This window comes from Jaculus jaculus, chromosome 12 (genome assembly GCF_020740685.1).
Source record: "Jaculus jaculus isolate mJacJac1 chromosome 12, mJacJac1.mat.Y.cur, whole genome shotgun sequence".
NCBI classification, from domain to species: Eukaryota; Metazoa; Chordata; class Mammalia; order Rodentia; family Dipodidae; genus Jaculus; species Jaculus jaculus.
This window is the reverse complement of record NC_059113.1, coordinates 18,916,573-18,937,133: the sequence shown is the minus strand read 5'-3', so window position 1 is coordinate 18,937,133 and position 20,561 is coordinate 18,916,573. Positions and strand designations below refer to the sequence as shown.

The 20,561-nt window shown below is 42.2% G+C and overlaps 1 protein-coding gene and 1 non-coding gene across 4 annotated transcripts in view; one reads left to right on the top strand and one right to left on the bottom strand.

The window, feature by feature from the left end:
• Window positions 1–20,204, bottom strand: part of Fzd3 (frizzled class receptor 3) — an 81,569-nt gene extending 61,365 nt beyond the window's left edge. The window contains exons 1-2 of one of the 3 annotated variants that reach the window (XM_045131341.1): window positions 20,103–20,204; window positions 7,957–8,468 (exon numbers count right to left, since the gene is read on the bottom strand). In XM_045131341.1, the coding sequence (XP_044987276.1) occupies window positions 7,957–8,145 (189 nt within the window). In that variant the 5' untranslated portion in view covers window positions 8,146–8,468; window positions 20,103–20,204. Of the gene's footprint in view, window positions 1–7,956; window positions 8,469–10,284; window positions 10,337–20,102 lie in introns of those variants that run through there. The other 2 variants (XM_045131342.1, XM_045131340.1) reach the window with 2 other exon arrangements.
• Window positions 1,284–1,385, top strand: LOC123453952. Its single transcript, XR_006633114.1, has one exon. It is a non-coding gene; the product is annotated as a small nucleolar RNA U13 (small nucleolar RNA).
• Window positions 20,205–20,561: the final 357 nt, after the last annotated feature.

Sequence of the window (20,561 nt, the reverse complement as noted above, 5' to 3'; positions counted from 1 at the left end):
GAAAACAGTATGACAGTATTTTTTAAAACAATTAAACATAGTTTGGGAGTGCATTTCCCTAGCATACCACTGAAGAAAAAATATTTTTAACACAGAATTACTGTATGATCCAACAACTTAACTCATCAAAAAGAAACGTAAACAGACTCAAACAGATCCATGTACATAAAGCATTATTTTGAGTAATTAAAAGGTAGATGCAGGACTTGAGACAGGCTTAGCAGTGAAGGCACTTGCCTGCAAAGCCAAAGAACTCATGTTCAAATCCCCAAGTCCCACATAAACCAGACTCACAGTGACACAAGCACGCAATGTCACACATGCGCACAGAGGGATGCATACGTCTGGAGTTTGTTCGCAGTGACTTAAGGCCCTGGTATGCCTATTCTCTCTATCTCTCTCAAAATAAATAATATACATGCACAGATAAAACAAGCAACCAGAACAGCAAACATATTTCCTAGCTCTCCACGAAATGGCTAAATATGACTAACTTGGTATCAACAGACTCTGTAACCACACCGTGTCCCAGAAGAGCCATTTCCAACTACAGACTATCAAAGGCTCGAGGGTAGGATTTTATGAACTAAGCTTAGATGATTTCAGAAAATAAGTGACTTACTAACCACTATTATATGGTTTCAAGAACACTTGGGAACCACCATACAGAAGTGCCCATTACCAAAGACGAACATTTTGAGCCCCAGTAAGAGTATTAACTGGGATATGGAGCAAGGGAGATAGATGGCTTAGCAGTTCCACGCACTTGCCTGTGGGCTTGCTGATCTGAGCTAGATTCTTCCTAGTACCCATGTGAAGCCCATTGCAAAGAGGCACATATTTCTGTAATCTCAGGGCTCCAACGGGCAATAGGAGACAGTGCCAGCAGAATCCAGAATCTATAACAGCTGAGGCAAGAAGGACCCTGCCTCCTGAAGGGGGAAGGAGGGCTGGAACAATGGCTTAGTGGTTAAGGTGCTTGCCTGCAAAGCCAAAGGACCAAGGTTTGATTCCCCAGGACCCACATTAGCCAGATGCACAAGGGGGAGCACACGTCTGGAGTTCGTTTGCAGTGGCTGGAGACCCTGGTGTGCCCATTCTCTCTCCCTCTTTCTCTGTCAAATAAAGAAGGGAAAAACACCCGTGACCTTCACATGTTTACTGCAGCATGTACACACACCTCATACACATATGTACACACACACATAAATACAGAAAAATATATTAAATTAGTAACTGTAATAGACTGAGAATACATCAAATACTTTAAGTATTTAAGTTAGATCCTTTTGTGGTCCACAAACTTGATGCTTAGGTTTTTCACACTATTGTGTGAGATGAGCTTCCCTCAAAATTTATAATGTTGGCATGTTGCCAAGCTGACATGAAAAAAAAGTCTGGAGTTCAAAATGATACCTTTAAAAAGAAGGAGTTGCTTCTGAGTGGGAAGAGGCTGTGTGGAAAAGATGGAAAAATGTCTGGCAGCTCATAGGTACAGGCCTGTTATCCCAGAGCTCAGGATGCTGAGACAGGAAGACTGCAAGTTGAGAATGGAACCCAGGCCAGCAGGCTTTGCAAGCAAACACCTTTAACTGTTGAGCCATCTCCCCAACTCTGTATGAAGTAGTCTTGAAGGTAAGAATGAGGAAGGAAAGGGGGAGAGGAAGGGAAGGGAGGGAAAACCCACTACATTGCCTGTTTACAGAAAATAAAAGAAAATGACCATGGTATATACCACAGTGATACAATAATCAAAATAGAGATGATGTGAAACTACAGCACTATTTGGAGTGGTTCTGAAAACTTTGGGAGGTGGATATGGAAGAAGTAGGTCGCCTAGGAAATGCCTGTGAAAGTTATATGAAGTTCCTAGGTTGTTGTTCTCTCTGCTTCCTCTGCCATGAGGTGAAGAACTTCCTGTCACGAGTTCCCACGAGCTCTAGCACATGGGACCAAGCAACTACAGGTTGAACTTCCTAAAACCATGAGCCAAAACAAATTTTTTTTCCTTCGAAAGCTTACCCTCTCAGGTATTTAATTACATTGACACAGTAAACTAACATAATTGGATACCACATGCTAATAAAAATGTGATAAAGGCACTATGTTTACATATTTTATAATTTATTTTGATTTTTCGAGGTAGGGTCTCACTCTAGCCCAAGATGACCTGGAATTCATTATGTAGTCTCAGGGTGGTCTCAAATTTATGGTAATCCTCCTACCTCTACCTCCTGAGTGCTGGGATTAAAAGTGTACACCATGGGTTGGAGAGATGGCTTAGCAGTTAAGCACTTGCCTGTGAAGCCTAAGGACCCTGGTTCAAGGCTTGATTCCCCAGTACCCAAATAAACCAGATACACAAGGTTGCACATGCATCTGGAGTTCATTTGCAGTGGCTGGAGGCCCTGGTATGCCCATTCTCTCCCTCTCTCTCCCAAACAAATAAAAATTAAAAAGTGTGCACCACCATACACACACACACACACACACACACACACACATATATATATACACACATACATACTTGGTTTTTTGAGGTAGGGTCTCACTGTAGCCCAGGCTGACCTGGAATTCACTAAGGAGTCTCAGGGTGGCCTCGAACTCAAGGCAATCCTCCTACCTCTGCCTCCCGAGTGCTGGGATTAAAGGTGTGCACCACCCCACCCGGCTTTGTTTATATATTTTAAAAGAACTGCTTTTCAAAGAAATCTTAATGACTGGTGAGATGATTTAGCAGTTAAGGTGCTTGCCTGAGAAGCCTAAGGACCCAGATTTGATTCCCCAGGACCCTTGTAAGCCAGATGCACAAGGTGGCACATGCGTCTGGAGTTCAGTTAAAAAAATAAAAATAAAGAAATTTTAATGATAAAATTATTTTGTTTAATATTTCTATTTATTTGTTTATTTATTTGTAAGCAGAGAGAGAAAAGAGACAGAAAGAATGGGCATGCCAGGTCCTCCAACCGCTGCAAATGAACTCCAGACACATGCGCCACTTTGTGCACCTGGCTTTATATGAGCACTGGAGAATCAAACCCGGTTGTCAGTCTTTGTATGCAAGCACCTTAACCACTGTGCATCTCTCCAGCCCTTAAAGATAAAATTCATTTATGTTAAAATTTTTATTTAACCAAGAGACTGGTTCAAACATACTTTATTCTTAATGAACACCAAAGACGTAATGTGGTAGGTAGTGGAAAGAATTTGAAAGCTGCAGCTATATCATAGAAATAACTTCTAATGTTCTGTAGCACAATTGCTTAACTATGGCTGCCAATAATTAGCTAGTAGAGAAGATTTTTAAATGTTTCCATCACGACGAAATAAGTGTCTGAGGTTACAGAAATGCCAACTACTCTGATCCTAACATTATACACTATATATAGTTGTGAAATTGCACCACTACCACATAGATTTGTACAACTGCTATATGTCAAGTAAATATTTTTAAATATTTCTTTAAAAAGATACCAAAGATACTCAAACTTTTAGGCTCTGATTTCTTTTTTAATTTTATTTATTTGTTTGCAAGTAGAGAGAGAGAGAGAGAATAGGCACACCAGGGCCTCTAGTCACTGCAAACTCCAGATGCATGAGCCCCTTGTGCATCTGGCTTACATGGGTCCTGGGGAATTGAACCTGGGTCCCTTTCCTTCGCAGGCAAACTCCTTAACTACTAAGGCATTTCTCTAGCCCTCTTTTTTAAAAAAAAATATTTTATAGAGCCAGGCGTGGTGGTACACGCCTTTAATCCCAGCACTAGGGAGGCAGAGGTAGGAGGATTGCCATGAGACTACATAGTGAATTCCAGATCAGCCTGGGCTAGAGTGAGACTCTACCTCAAAAAAAAACATATATATATATATATATATATATATATATATATATATATATATATATAAATTATTTGAGAGAAAGGGAGAGAATGGGTACACCAGGGCCTCTAGCCACTGCAAACTAACTCCAGACACATGTGTCAACTTGTGTTTCTGGCTTAGGTGGGTACTGGGGAATGGAAACTGGATTCTTAGGCTTTGCAGGCAAGCACCTTAACTGCTAACCCATCTCTCCACCCCTAGGCTCTATTTTTCTACTAGAATCTATCCTGCTTATAATTTCTATGCTCCCACTGTAAGAAAACCTTAAATAACAGAAATTCTTTAATGAGAACTACAGAGGAAAACAGGAAGTGGAAGCAAACAAACTATGTGAGTCTTCTCATTATCTCATAAAGACCTAGTTTCTCAAAAAAATAAAATAAAATAGCACTCAAATAACTCGAAGAGACTGAGCAAAGTTCTTCTCCACAGGAACTAAAATTACAGGACCACAAAAGATGAAAAACACCAAAAAGTTAAAATACAATCCTCCTGTCCTCTTTTAATTTTTTTTTTATTATTTTATTTATTTATTTGAGAGCGACAGACACGGAGAGAAAGATAGAGGGAGAGAGAGAGAATGGGCAAGCCAGGGCTTCCAGCCTCTGCAAACGAACTCCAGATGCGTGAGCCCCCTTGTGCATCTGGCTAACGTGGGACCTGGGGAACCGAGCCTCAAACCGGGGTCCTTAGGCTTCACAGGCAAGCGCTTAACCGCTAAGCCATCTCTCCAGCCCTCCTGTCCTCTTTTAGTGCTAAACACTTCTGGCCTTATTAGCCTATGCAGATCGATTATTTAGTGAAAGGAAAAAGCCTGCTTAGATCTTATAAATAACTTAGCCTTATAAATAACTGTCACTAAACTGACAGCTTGTTGATTACTGTTCCATGCTGGATAGGACCCAATAATTTGCTTAGCAATTTGGACATCTTAAAATGATGTGGAAAACTCAGAAATGTGGACTTTTTGGGGAGGAGGGGTTCATAGTAAAAAGCTACTGGTGGGAGAGGAGTGCGGAAATACCAAGTTAAGAACTTAGAAGTTGAGTATGATGGTGTACACCTATAAACCCAGCACTGCAGAGGTGGAGGCAAAAGGATCAGAAATTCAAGGTCAGCATCAACTCAATAGCAAGTTCAAGCCCAGCCTGAGATACAGTAGACCCTGTTGTTGTTTTTTTAGGTTTGTTTTAAAAGAAAAAGAAAAATTAGTGTTTATGTATTGATATGCATATTTTGGAAGGAGAGGAATTAACACATTAAGAGAGGATCTTCACTAGTAGATTGACATTTTTCCCATGTCTCAGTTTCAACTGGTCATACAGATGAGCTCTCAATACATAATGTGAGAACACTCAATTTTCTGATTGTGAATAATCACATTTAAAATAACCAGGTTATGGAACTGGGAAGATGGCTCAGAGCTTGTCATGCAAACATGACTACCTGAATTGGGGTGCCCAGAACACATACAAAGCCAGACACTGCAATGCTAATCCATGTGTGCCTAGGGTGAAAATGGAGGTAGAGGCAAGAGAATTGTCTGGAAGCTTGCAGGCCAGCTAGTCTGGGAGGTGCAATGGTAAGCGATGAGAGACTGCCTCATCAAGATAGAAGGTAAGGACTGACACACCTGAAGCTGTCCTCTGACTGACCACACATGTGTTGTGGAGTGCACACGGTATACACACACCCACATGTACACACAAAAGGGGAAGCTTCACTATTATTCTCTTTTTATAAATTAGGAAAATATGTTACATGAGAAATTCATACAAAGTCTTCAACCTACAACATGTAGAGTCAGAAGTTGAACCCAAGGCAGTACAAACATCTTTATGACTTGTTTCTTACTCCAAAGGAATTACAACTTAGTGAAAGCAAAAATGAAGGCATTTCAATGTTTTTGGTAAATGACTTTAATACACAGCAGAGTATCACAGCTAACATGCTAGGAGCTAGATCTTGGTTTTCAACAGTACTGTCCTTCATATGCCTAATCTGATGGTCTATAGCCCATCTTCTTCACTAGTTCAACCTTGACAAAACAGAGGCTGAGCAGAAAACATTCTGTCCAATGTTTACTAATGATGATCAAATATTTTGCATTAAGTGCCTACTGCAGTTTAAAATCTATAAATTAATAACCTTTCCTAAATTTCCCCAGCCTGTTTTATATTAGTCTACTTTGAAGCAATGTTGACTTTTACTGTAACAAATTCCAAAACATGCAGGCTTCCACTTGATGAAAGCACTATCAAACTGATTAAAGTATTAAACATTTTCTCTAAATTATATTATGTGGCCATGTTATAGTGAGCATATGAATAAATGGTAAAACTATCACAAAGTGCTTGCTATGTGGCAAGTACTTAGTAGATACATTTGCATTTTGTACTATTTTTTAAAAAAAGCTTATGTAAAGCTGGGCATGGTGGCACATGCCTTTAAGCCCAGTAATGGGGAGGCACAAGCAGGAAGACAGCTGTGAGTTCAAGGCCACCCTGAAACTACTTTGTGAATTCCAGGTCAGCCTGGACTAGAGTGAGACCCTACCTCAAAAAAAAAAAAAAAAAAAAGCTTATGTAATTATTATTAGCTTTAATTTAATTTATGTTTTGAGACAGTCTCATATAGTTAAAGATGGCCTCGAAACTCCTGATCTCAGTTCCACCTCTCAAGTGCTGGGATTATAAACTTAAACTGCTACACTTGGCTATTAGTCTACTTTTTTGTTTCTTTGTGTTTTTTTTTTGAGGTAGGGTCTCACTGTAGCCCAGGCTGACCTGGAACTCACTCTGTAGTCCCAGGCTGGCCTCAGTGATCCTCCTACCTCTGCCTCCTGAGTGCTGGAATTAAAGGTGTGCAGCACCAAGCTGGCCTTATTAGTTTACTTTTAAAAGCAAAGGAACTGGGGATGAGATGGCTTAGTGGTTAAGGCACTTGCCTGTGAAGCCTAAGGACCCAGTTTTGATTCCCCAGTACCCACGTAAGCCAGATGCACAAGGTAGCACATGCCTTTAATCCCAGCACTCAGGAAGCAGAGGTAGGAGGATCGCTATGAATTCAAAGCCACCCTGAGACTATATAGTGAATTCCAGGTCAGCCTGGGCTACAGTGAGACCCTACCTCAAAAAATCAAAAAAACAAAAACAAAAAAAATTCAAGGGGTTGGGGAGATGACTCTGGGTAACAAAGCACTTGGTAAGTGGAGAGATGGCTTAGCAGTTAAAGTGCTTGCCTGTGAAGCCTAAGGACCCATGTTCTAATCTCCAGGCCTCATATAAGCCAGACACACAAAGTGACGCAAGTGCACAAGGTCACACATGTGCACTAGATGGCGCACACATCTGGCATTCAGTTACAGTGGCTGGAGGCCCTAGTGTGCCAATTCTCTCTCTCTTGTTCTCACTGTCTTGCATAAGAGAGAGGGGGGGGAGAAAAGAAAGAAAGAAAGAAATAAAGAAAGAAAGAAAGAAAGAAAGAAAGAAAGAAAGAAAGAAAGAAAGAAAGAAAGAGCGAGCAAACGAGCCAGTCTGTTGGGCTTGCCTAAAAAAAAAAAGCAAAGCACTTGCTCTGTAAATGTGACAATCTGAGTTCAGATCCCCAGAACTCATGTGAGACAAGCCACAGTAGCAAGTATTTACAATCTGAGCCCTCCTACAGAGAGAGGGGAGGTGGAGGCAGGAGAATCCAGGAAGCTCATGAGCCAGCTAGACTGGTGTACACAATGATAAACAACAAGGACACCCTGCCACAAAACAAGGTGGGTGGTGAAGACCAACACCTGAAGCCATCCTCTGACCTCCACACATATGTCCTGGCCTCCCTGAACTCACACAATCATACACACAAAGTTAAATACATAAATAGTTAGATGATAAATCAATAAATAGATTGAGCAGTATTCCCCAGGTACCACAGCATAAGCCAAACTATATAAATTTTCAAATTTACAAGACGTAATTAAAAAACAGCAATGTATTCCCTGTTGTTTATCAAACATCTTAGATTAGGCTGACAAGTCAATGTAAATTATTTTCTAAGTTATGTCAAAGAAGAGTTCAAGTCTTACCTCCATTGCTAAAGCTGCTGTCTGTTGGTCGTAATGGTTCAGAAGATTAGGCATGAAGGTAGTATTATAAGGCAGATCTTGGCACATCCTCAAGGTAATAGGTTCACAAGAAAACAAACTGTGCCCACCTATATGCCCCACAAGCATAGTCAAGAGCCAAAGGTAAAAGATGATCCAACTCATAGCCATTCTTCCTGGATTTGAGTGAGATTTAGATGACCAGCCTCCTCGATCTGTGCTTTAGATCAATGTATGCCCGCAGGTCTCAGCTTGAAAGCTTCTCCCCTATCTCACTCTTAAGTTCTTCAACTCTGCACCGTCAGAAGTTTGTTAACCTGGTCTCACAAAAGGTATTTGTTTTTGGTTTCACAATATGGGAAAATGACATCATCTTGTCTCTTCTTTTCATTTTATTACACAGGGCACATCTGGCCAACACACCAAGTTGATCAACCACATTCCCAAATCACAGATTCCATCTTAGAAGAGAGATTTCTTTCTTGTCGAAATATCTGAAAGGTATTATTTTTTAAAATGGAGAAATTAGTCATTTCCTCACAAAATACAGTGAACTTGACAAAAATTTCTCTCTTATTTCCTCAGTTTCAAATATAAAGCATGGTGGAAATTATTTTGTCACAAGGTGTAATTATTCCATTTTCAAAGATTCTTTTGCTTTTATCCCAAGTTGTATCTATATGATATTTACTATAAACTAGATTATTAAATCTAAAATTTATTATGTGTTTTAGTCACCAGTGTATTTTCATATTAGATGATTTGACAGAAAGCATCTGTGAAAGGCCTGAAAAAATCTTTAGACTTAAGCCTCTTATTAGTTGAGAAATGTAAACATTAGCACCTAACTTCTCTGAACCCATAATTTTCGTCCTGAAAATGATTTGAGCACATCATTTCTCACAGGGGGATCTCTGAGTAAACTGAGATAATATATGCAAAAGTACTTAACTGATGGCAAAGAAACATCAAATACTGAATTAAAAAATATTTTATTTAAAAAAATATTTTATTTTTATTTATTTGAGAGAGAGAGAGAACCAGGGCATCTAGCCACTGCAAACTAACTCCCGAAACATGCACCATCTTGTGCATCTGGCTTACATGGGTCCTGGGGAATCAAACCTGGGTCCTTTGGCTTTGCAGGCAAGCACCTTAACAGCTAAGCCATCTCTCTAGCCCAAATACTGCATGGTTTTCTTACTGAATTACAGTTAATACTATCAACCAGTATTGAACTGATAAATGAAAGGTTTTAAAAGGAATATCAGGGCTGGAGAGATGGCTTAACAGTTAAGATGCTTGCCAGCAAAGCCAAAGGACCCAGGTTTGATTCTCCAATATCCACAGAAAGCGAGATACATAAGGTGGCACACGTGCCTGGAGTTTGCATGCAGTGGCTAGAGGTTATGACACATCCATTCTCTCTCTCTCTCTGTCTACCTGCCTCTTTCTCTCTCCCTCTCCCTCTCCCTCTCCCCCTCCCTCCCTCTCTCTCTCTCTCTCTCTCTCAAATAAATAAATAAATAAACTTTTAAAAGTAATACCAAGCCAGGCATGACAACATATGCCTTTAATTCCAGCTTTTGGGAGGCAGAGGTAAGAGAACTGCTATGTTTTTGAGGTCAGCCTGAGACTACATAGTGAGTTCCAGGTCAGTCTGGGCTAGAGAGAAACCCTACTTCACAAAACAAAAAGTAATACCAGCAAATTCTTCCAATATTGCATCACCTTTTTAGATAGCACAAAAATTTAATACTACTGATGTTGCCCTTTGATTTAAAGCATTTAACTAACAAATGATTACACACAGTCAAGCTGCACAGACAATAGAAATCATCCCTCAACAGTCATGGCAGGACTAGGAGTGACTTCCAGTTTTGATGGTCACTAAGCTTTATGTCTGACTGGTCTCTAGTTCCCTAGGGGCAAAACCATGTGTGATTCTTTACCGAGGCTGGGAGTGTGGGTGTGTAATAAAAGGCAGATTTGGTATGAAAAATATATATTCTAGGATCTCACACTTATTTGGTTCAGTAACGTCACTACCTTTGCTTCTATTAAGCTTTGTTTCATAGGAATCATACAATCTTGTATTTGTTAAAGACAGCCAAGGTTGAAAAGTATGAAAAGTTCAGGTTCAAAAATTCTCAACAATTCTGCCAGGCATGGTGAATTACCATGAGTTCTAGGCCAGCCTGGGCTACACAGTGTGATCCTAAGTCAAGAGGGTCATGTTCCAACACGTAGACTTAGGTTAAAGGGCAACTCAAACACTAGTATCCATGACAGTACGCCTTGAGAACTGACCTGGGATTATGTGTTCTTCAGGCACAATCTATCCATGACTGGGACCTCTGTATCCCCAGCTTCAGTTTCTAGATGGAAAAATACTTAGAGAGAGTATGAGCTGGACAGATGGCTGTTAAGGACACCTGCTTGTAAGGCTTGATGGCCCAGGTTCAATTTCCCAGGTCCCATGTGAAGCCAGATGCACAAAGTGGTGCAGGCACGCATCTGGAATTTGTTTGCAATGGCATGCTTCTTTCTTTTCTTTCTCTCTCTCTCTCTCCTTACAAATAAATAAATAAAAATTTTTAAATTGGAGATTTAGTAAAACAGTGGCTGAATCTCCTCAATTTCTAGTAGATGGTCTTAAGTACAGAAGAGCAAATAAAGGATGTCTGTGACAGCCTTGTTAAAAAAAAAAAAAAACTAAATTTTGCTGGGCATGGTGGCACATGCCTTTAATCCCAGCACTTGGGAGGCAGAGGTAAGAGGATAGCCAGGAGTTTGAGGCCACCCTGAGATTACATAGTAAATTCCAGGTCAGCCTGAGCTATAGTGAAACCCTGCCTTGGGGAAAAAAACAAAACAAAACAAAACAAAACAAATTTCATCTGGGCATGGTGGCATACACTTGGAATACCAGGACTTGAGTGGGATCCTAAGTTACATAGTGAGTTGGAGGATAGCCTGGGCTAGGTAAGATCCTATCTCAAAAATGCCCAAATAAATAAATAAATAGCCTAGACTAACCTATACTTCACACACAGATTTCAGCAATAGCTTCTTGGACTGCTGTAATTTTTTCTCCTTCAGGTTGGTCCCAGAAATGCTGAGGCCTAGCTATAAAAAACTGATGTCAGACATAGTTTAAACATACTTAAACTTAATTAAATGTTATAGCATGGTAATAATTATGACTATTATTAAATATATATCAAAACCATTGAAAGTTTTATTTAACATATTAAAACATTCATGTAAGTTTCAGTGTTTGTAGTTTACTGTCCATACAGCGCATTTATATACCTGCAAGTAAAGCAAGTTAAAGCCAGCATTGCTTCCTTATTGAATATGTGTACAATAAAGCCAAGAATTTCAATTTTCCATCTAAACTAATTTCTTTTCAAGCACTTGTGAGTTACAGATTTATGGCTCAAAGAAGGCTACTATATAAAACTTGGAAAACATCTCATTAAGTTTTAAAAAATACATGAAATGTCTCCCTGTATTTCTGCTCATTTCATCTATTTTACTTGCTTTCCTCTTAATTACTCTTTTTGCCTCACTTATAAGCAAAGCTTGCTAGCATCTTATTAAAGGGCTTTCTTATGTATTACAACATCCAAATCACCCACATTAAAATGCTTTTGCAGAGACTGGGGAGATGGTCAGTGGCTGGCTGTATGTGGGTACTGGAGAATGGAACCCAGGCATCAAGCTTTTGCAAGCAATCACCTTTAAACAGTCATCTTTCTTGCCTCATAGCTGGGTGAATTTAACACAAGGCAGAACATAGTATGGACAGGTTAGAGAGAAGAAAACATTTCCAAATACTCTGGATAAGAATTTAAACTAGTTGGCCGGGTATGATGGCCCATACCTTTAATCCCAGCGCTTGGGAGACCAAGGTAGGAGGATCAATGTGGTGGTTTGATTCAGGTGTCCCCCATAAACTTAGGTGTTCTGAATGTTAGGTCTCCAGCTAATGGAGATTTGGTAATTAACGCCTCCTGGAGGCAGAGTATTGTTGGGGCGGGCTTATGGGTACTATAGCTAGTTTCCCCGGGCCACTGTTTGGCACACTCTCCTATTGCTGTTGTCCACCTGATGTTGATGAGGGGATGATGTCCACCCTCTGCTCATGTCGTCGTTTTCCCTACCATCATGGAGCTTCCCCCTCGAGCCTGTAAGCCAAAATAAACCTCTTTTTCCCACAAGCTGTTCTTGGTTGGGTGATTTCTACCAGCAATGTGAAACTGACTGCAACAATCAATATGAGTTTGAGACCAGCTTGAGACTACATAGTGAATTCCAGGTCAGCCTGGGCTAACGCAACACCCTACCCCAAGGGGGTGGGGTACTCTTGAAATGTACACAATTTAGCCGGGCGTGGTGGCGCACGCCTTTAATCCCAGCACTCGGGAGGCAGAGGTAGGAGGATCTCCAAGAGTTCGAGGCCACCCTGAGACTACATAATGAATTCCAGGTCAGCCTGAGCCAGAGTGAGACCCTACCTTGAAAAACCAAAAAAAAAAAAAAAAAAAGAAATGTACACAATTTGATCCAACTAAACTATTTTATAATTTATTCTAAAAAGAAACATAAATGCACATGATGAAACATAACTAAATAGTACAAGAATGTTTATAACATAAAACACTGGAAGCAATCTAAAAGCTTACCAAAAAGGGTTTGGCTAAATACTATGGTATTTAATATAATGGAATATTGTGTAGACACTAAAAATGATGAGTGTGGGCTGGAGAGATGGCTTAGCGGTTAAGTGCTTGCCTATGAAGCCTAAGGACCCCGGTTTGAGGCTCGATTTCCCAGGACCCACGTTAACCAGATGCACAAGGGGGCACACACATCTGGAGTTCATTTGCAGTGGTGGAGGCCCTGGCGTGCCCATTCTCTCTCTCTATCTGCCTCTTTCATTATTGCTCTCAAATAAATAAATTTTTAAAAAATGATGAATGTGGGGCTGAAGAGATGGTTTAGTCATTAAGGCACTTGTCCGCCAAGTCTTGAGAATCCAGGAATCGATTCTCCAGTTCCCACATAAGCTAGATGCACAGGTGGCACATGAGTCTGGAGCTCAATGGAGGCCCTGGAGCACCCATTCTCTATTTCCCTCTCTCTCTCTTTCTCAAACAAATAAATAAAAATATTTTTAAATAAATAAAAACAAGCCAAGCATGATGGTGCATGCCTTTAATCCTTGCACTTGGGAGGCAGAGGTAGGGGGATCACTGTGAGTTTGCTGTGAGTTCAAGGCCAGCCTAGAACTACAAAGTGAGTTCTAGGTCAGCCTGGGCTACAGTGAGACCCTACCTTGAAAACAAACAAACATTTTGAAAACTGATTTAAGTACTTGGTAACAATTCACTAGAATATTAAAAAGGCTAGGTGATACTGGCGGGTAGAACTCAGGGGCAAAGTGCTTGCCTAGAATGTATGAACCCTCAGGTTTGATTCCCAGAAATGGGGAGCAGGACAGATCTTTAAATATACATTTCTAGTTTTAGGAATGTACATCATCAGCCACCTGATATCCTACAACCGTTATTTGTCAGCTGTCTGTTGATAAAAAGTCACAGTCCTTAATAAAATTAGCCGAGCATCTGTCCTGAAAGACAGCAGTAAACGGACAGATGAAACACTGGAAGACTGTCTTCACATGTTGGCTAAAAAGCCATATTCGAAAAAACTCCCATGAAAAAAAGCAGAAGAAACTCTGAGAAATGTGGACCATAAGGGCTTGTCAAGCAAGTCTGGCAACAAAAGATTCTATTTGGAAATTTTCTCCCAACACTTTCTCTATGGACAGGGATCCATCTCTACATTCTCAGTTTAGATTTAGTTTCCTTGATAGTCTATAAATGCAAGGGACATTACACTATTCCAATTCAGAAATACCTTCTAAAGCTTGTCTCACAGTAAAACTGGATAAGCTGGCTACAGTGAGTAAAGGAGGGATAGTCTTGCCTTTCAGACACATTTTCCAAGAATGTATGTGAGGATTAGCTGTGACTACCTCTAAATAACACTTTCTTCTCTGAAGAAAATTACTGCCTTATTAGAAAAATATACCCTTGCACCTGACGTGGCAGCTTGTGCTCATCATCTCAGCAATCAGGAGGCTGAGGTAGGAGGACCACCAGGAGCTGAAAGCCAGCTTCAGCAACAGAGTGAGCTCCAGCTCAGTCTGGGCTAGAGCAAGACCCTGTCTCAAAAAAAAAAAAAAAAAAACCCACCTTATTCATTAAAGGGGAAAGGAGGGAAAATATACACCCAAGAGTTGATTTACTGTTCCAGTGTCATTTAACTTTCTGCTCTTCAGCCTTTTATTTTCCATATCTTATCATCTTATTATTTTAAAAATAAATTCCTTCTCAAAATACTGCCTCTTAGTTGCTACAAAAGTCATTATATAGCTTCATATTTAACTCTTAGGACACAGGTTCTTATTAATCTCTGAGTCTCTTTCCCACTTCATCTCTCTAATCTGGAGACCAGAGTGAGAGTGGGTCTCACGTAGCTCAGGCCAGTCTCAACCTCACCATATAGGTAAGGTGTCCTTGAACTCCTGATCCTCCTGCCTTCACCTTTCAAGTGCTGGGATCAAAGGTATGTGCCATCATGCTTGTCTTTTTTTTTTTTTTTTTTTTTTGGTGTTTTGAGGTAGGGTCTCACTCTAGGTCAGGCTGACCTGGAATTCACTATGGAGTCTCAGGGTGGCCTCGAACTCAGGGCAATCCTCCTACAACCTCCCAAGTGCTGGGATTAAAGGTGTGAGCCACCATGCCCAGCTAAATTTTTTTTAAAATTACATTTTGGGCTGGAGAAATGGCTTAGCAGTTGAGGCACTTGACTGCAAAGCCAAAGGACACAGGCTTATTTCTTTAATTCACAAAACTCAGCACCATGGACCATTAGACTATTTGTTGTAATCTGTAGATGGCAAAGTACACTTTAAAAATGCATCTGGAATTAATTTGTAGCAGCTGGAGGCCCTAGTGTGCCTATTCTCTTATCTCTTTTTTCTCTCTGCTTGCAAATAAATAATTTTTTTTTGTTTGTTTGTAGGGTAGGGTTTCACTCTAGTTCAGGCTGACCCGGAATTCACTACTCTCAGGATGGCCTCGAACTCATGGTGATCCTCATACCTCTGTCTTCCAAGTGCTGAGATTAAAGGCATGTACCACCACACCCGGGAATAAAAATATTTTTTAAAGAACATTTTTATTTATTTATTTTGAGAGACAGGTAGGTAGGTAGAGAGAGAATAAGCACATCAGGGCCTCTAGCCACGGCAAATGAACTCTGAATGCATACGCCACTTTGTGCAGCTGGTTTATGTGGGTTCAGGGATGTCAAACTTGGGTCATTATGCTTTGCAGGCAAGCGTCTTAACCACTAAGCCATTTCTCCAGCATATCTCTCTAATTTTTATTTTTATTTTTTAATTTTTTTGAAGTAGGATCTCACTGTAGCCCAGGCTGACCTGGAATTTACTATGGAGTCTCAGGATGGCCTTGAACTCACCGTGATCCTCCTAACTCTGCCTCCCTAGTGCTGGAATTAAAGGCATGCGCCACCACACCCAGCACTCTCTAATTGTTAAAGTCCACTTTGCCATCTACAGATTATAACAAATAATCAAATGGTCCATGGTGCTGAGTATTGTGAATTAAAGAAGCAAACACAAATACTTCAAAGTTCAGAATTAAAATGAATCAAAATACAGTCCAGTTTTCAAATTATTAAACACTGAAACAAAAGAAAACATAAGATCTTTTAAAATTAACCTGGAACTGAAACTAAAAGTTTCAGAGCTGGAGAGATGGATCAGCAGTTAAAGGCACTTGCTTGCAAAGCCTGTCGGCCATGGTTCAATTCCCTAGCATACACATCAAGCCAGATGCTCAAAGTGGTGCATGAATGTGGAGTTCACTTGCAGCAGTAAGGCTGGTATGCTCATAGTCTGTGTCTGTCTCTCTCTCATATAAATAAAAATATTTTTTTAAACCTGGAAGTTCACAGTGAGTTGTTGGTCAGGGAGTTCCCTGATGCCCCAAAACATTATAGGCCATTGCCAAGGCCCTTGGTTTACCACCAGGAATAGATGGTAAGACCCTATTGCTAAAGACACCACATACTTGGACTGCAAGGCCACTGAGAAATACTGCTGGAATTGAGCTGATAACTGCTTCCATGTAGACCAGCTGACAGAAAGCTGGAAGAAGCCATTCTGCATGCAGTTCAATGGGAGAGAGAGAAACAACCAGTGAAGATATTCAACAGTGGACACTGCAAGTCTTAAATTTTGCCAGCCAGGCCAAATGAGCCAACAGGTGCAATAGTGGCACATCTACATGGTAGAAACTAACTGCCCTCTAATTGGACTGGAGGCTCAGGGTCTATTGTGGAAGAGATGGCAGAAAGAATGTAAGAGCCAAAGGAAGGGTAGGACTCCTTACAACGTGTTCCCCAAGACACAAAATAGCCTGGATATCCATGACCTCACAGTGCCTGACACTACCTACACAAGACCATCATAATAGGAGGAAAAGATCATGACATCAAAATAAAAGAGACTGATTGAGAGGGGGTGGGGATATGATAGAGCATGGAGTTTCAAAGGGGAAAGTGTGAGGAGGGAGGGCATTACTATGGGATATTGTTTACAATCATGGAAGTTGTTAATAAAAAAAAACAAAACTGGAAGTTCAAGTCAGGCATGGTGGCACACACCTTTAATCCCAACACTCAGGAGGCAGAGGTAGGAGGGCTGCCATGCATTCAAGGCCACCCTGAGACTACATAGTGAATTCCAGATCAGTCTGGGCTAGAGCAAGACCCTACCTCAAAAACAACAACAAAAAAAAAAACATAAAAATAACAACAACTGGGAAGTTCAAAGCTGAATAGATTGTTTGGTCTTGGTGGTAATGGGAACTGAACCCAGAGCCTTCCTTGTATGTGCCAGACAAGCACTCCACCAACTAAGCTAAATCCACAGCCCTAAAGATGGCTCAATTCTGGGGTTAAAAAAAAAAAAAAGACCGAAATTCCAGCCCAGCTTTTCTCACTAATTAAAATCTGTTTATCAGAAAACTCTGAATTTTCATCAGGAAATTTCAAGCCTGTCTACCCTTGCCCCTTGACAAGACTGCATCATTTCTATGCATTCACTGCAGCATTATTTCAGTGAGACAGCAGTACAATGTGAGGGAACAGCCTGTGTTAAGCTCACTAGCCTAGTTATATTCTTCTCAAGTTTCATGTACAATGCATCCCTTGGATCCTCCAAACTCAGTGGTTTCCAGCACAATAACCTAGAAAGCCAAGAGAGGGAATTCATTTCTGACACAGCAGCCTCTTTCCTAGCCACAGAAGAGCTCTTAGTCTTCAAACATCTATTTCTAGCCTTAGAGAAAAATCACCACTGAAAATCTCATTTTTTTCCCCTTATAACCTCACATTTCTCTCCCAGTCTCTACTGAGCAATGTGCCTCGTATTTACTTTTGAAGCCATCCTTCTTATGTTCTTCTTTCTGTGCACTGCTTCAGCTTCAAGCGAGCATAATTCTAGGGTTTGGGGGGAATAAAAAAACTTCAGGCAATACAATTCTCCCCTATGAAAGGAAATAAAGATTTGATACAAAGTGTTTTCTACCACCTGTCACCTAAAGAAAATAAAGTCCACAACAGCCTAACATCAACAAACTAAAATGCTCATGAGTTTTCAGTATAAAATCTTAAGAGTTTTAGTAATAAACATAAAGTGTTAACGGGTAGACCCTCTTCCCCTCCAAGAAGTCAAATGGGAAACAATGTATTGTGCAAGGGGAGGGGGGAAATCTCTTTTCTTCCTGGATGATAAAGGTTTCACGTTGTACTATACAAAGAAAGTCTATGCAGTTTGCTATTAAAAGTTCTCTCAATACTTTCTACTACAGCTATCTCAACCATGAAACTCCCAAGAAAAAAAACACATCTAGATACTCAAAACACCAAATAAAGCTCAAAGAAATATGGTCATTAAGATGAGGGGAAAAATGAAAGTGCCTAGGAACCTGAAGTCCTTTCTTCTCCTTTTATTAATGGGACCCTGTTATCAATTTAGAAGAGGAGACTATACATACATACATACATATATATATATATATATATGTATGTGTGTGTGTGTGTGTGTGTATATATATATATATATACACACACACACACACACACACATACATACACACACACACACATACACATACATACATACACACACACACATACATACATATATAATTAGTACTAGATGAGGGGAGAAAACAAAGTAGGAAGAAAGGGCAGCATAGTAAACTTTATCAAACATGTACTTATTTTCCTAATAGTTTCAAAACATTCAGAGGGCAAGGGGAACAGCACCAGACAGTATTTTACTAAATATGGGTAAGCCTGGCAAGGGCTGCAACTCACAGTTATATTTAATCTTTCGGTTATCCTTCCAACCAGGCAAGTATTTACAACTTCTTTCCTTGGCTCCCTAACTCTGAATCTTTTTTATCTTAATGTTGTGGTTTGATATAGCTCAAATAGGAGGTTTTTTGTTTTTGTTTTTGTTTCCTGGAAAGGGCAGTATGGATTTGTTGGAAAGCAAAGATAGAAAGCATTTACCTTAGGCAGTAACCTGCTCCTGGTTTTTGTATTTGTTTTATTTTAGCTGTAACTTTTTTCTTGTCAAAACGATTTCACTACCTAGCCCAGGCTGCCCTGGGATCTCTCGCAGTGATCCTACTACTTCAGCCTCCCCACTGCTGAGAATACAGGTATGAGCCACCACGCTAAAGCACCGGCTTCTTAATAACAGACCTCAGGATTCAGGATTCCTTTCCCAACCCATAATGCCACCAGCAAAACCACTAAGGGCTAAAGAAGGTTGAGGAGGGGGAGGTAACGTGCTTAATGCCAGTCAGCTCTTTGTTTCCTTGCTCACGTATCGGCTTTACAAAAGTAACTCAATTACCATCAATAAACATCCCAGGTCTCCTTGAAACGACTCTTCATAACCTAAAATTTGGCTGGGTACTTCTGCCTAGAAGTCCCCCGGTGAGGATGGTCTGGCTCTGCCGCTGCAGTTCCAGAAATTCAGAAGGAAACTCAAATTCTGGTGTTCATTTATAGTAAAACCCAGACCTGTTTCCTAATATATATATATATTTTTTTTCAACTTTAGGTCTCCTCTCGTCCAATTAACGGCATGCGATTTTGTTCATCTTCTCTCTCAAAAAATAAATAAATAAAAATTAAAAAGCCTCTGTCTTCCAAGAAGAGGGCCCCTGACTCCAAAGATGTCCAAAAGCCTCCGGATGCTGGGTATCCCGACGCCTTTCTTTCGGACGCTACGGATTCATCGCCCATCACCGGGCTGCTGCGTGCCGCGGTCCAGACGCCGGGCGCGAGCTACCCCGGCGGCGGGGGCTGGGGGGTGGGGGGGGGGGAGCAGCGGGGCAGCGGCGGAGGGGGTCCCGAGACTTCGCAGAAGTGACGGGCAGGAAAGGGGACAACTTTTAGGCACGGCGTTTTATTTAAGGCCGGCGGGATGCTGCCAGCCAGCTGGGCTCGGCGAGGTGGTGCGCGCCGGCCCCGGGCGCATTGTCCTCGCACTGACGCCCCCGCGGCGCCGGGCGCAGGAGCCGGTTCAAGCCCCGGCCGGGTCCTGTCGTCCGTGACAGAGCGGGCGGGCGGGCGGGCGCGACAAGCACACTCGCACAGGTTGCCCCGCGCGGGCGGGACGGTGGCCCGGCTTCTCCGTCTCCACGGGCATCTTGGTCCCCGCGGGCCACCTCCCCGCCCCCGGAGCCCCGAACTCCGCGTCGGCGACCCGTCGGAATCCATCTCTCCTCCCCCCCCACACACACACACAGACGAACCAGCCACTCCGCCGCCGAGGCTTTTGTTGTGGCCGCGACACCGAATAATAACGATCCCGGAGGTGGCGGCGGCGGCGGCGGCTTCGCAGACACCGGGTGAGGCGCGAGCGGCCGCCGCCGCGGCGTCTCCACAGTCTCCACATCCCCTCACCCGCCCTCACCAGCACCCTCACCCCCGCCCGGCCTCACCTCGCACCTCAGCGTCCGCTTCCGACCGGGCTGGCTGGCGGCGGCGCTGGCCTCGAGCGGCCCGCGCGTCCCCGGGGGGGTCCTCACGGCGGCGGAGGACCGCCCGCGCGCACCTCCCCGCGACCGCGACCGCGAGCGGCTGCGAGCGCCCAGGCGCGCGGCCCCGCGGGAGGTGCGCGCTCACGACTGGCGCATGCGCGGTGCGCGCGCGCGCGCGCGCGCGCGCGGCGGCTCCTCCCTCCCCCGCTTGCAGCCTGGGCTCTGCGCTGTCACTGACTGGTGGTGCTTGGTGGTCCTCGGCCTCAGAGTTTTGTGTTTTTTTTTTTTTTTGGGGGGGGGGGGGAGTGGGTTAGTTTTTGGAAGTAAGGTCTCGCTCTAGCCCAGGCTGACCTGGAAGTCACTATGTAATCTCAGGCTGGCCTCGAACTCACGGCGATCGTTCTCCTGCCTCTGCCTCCT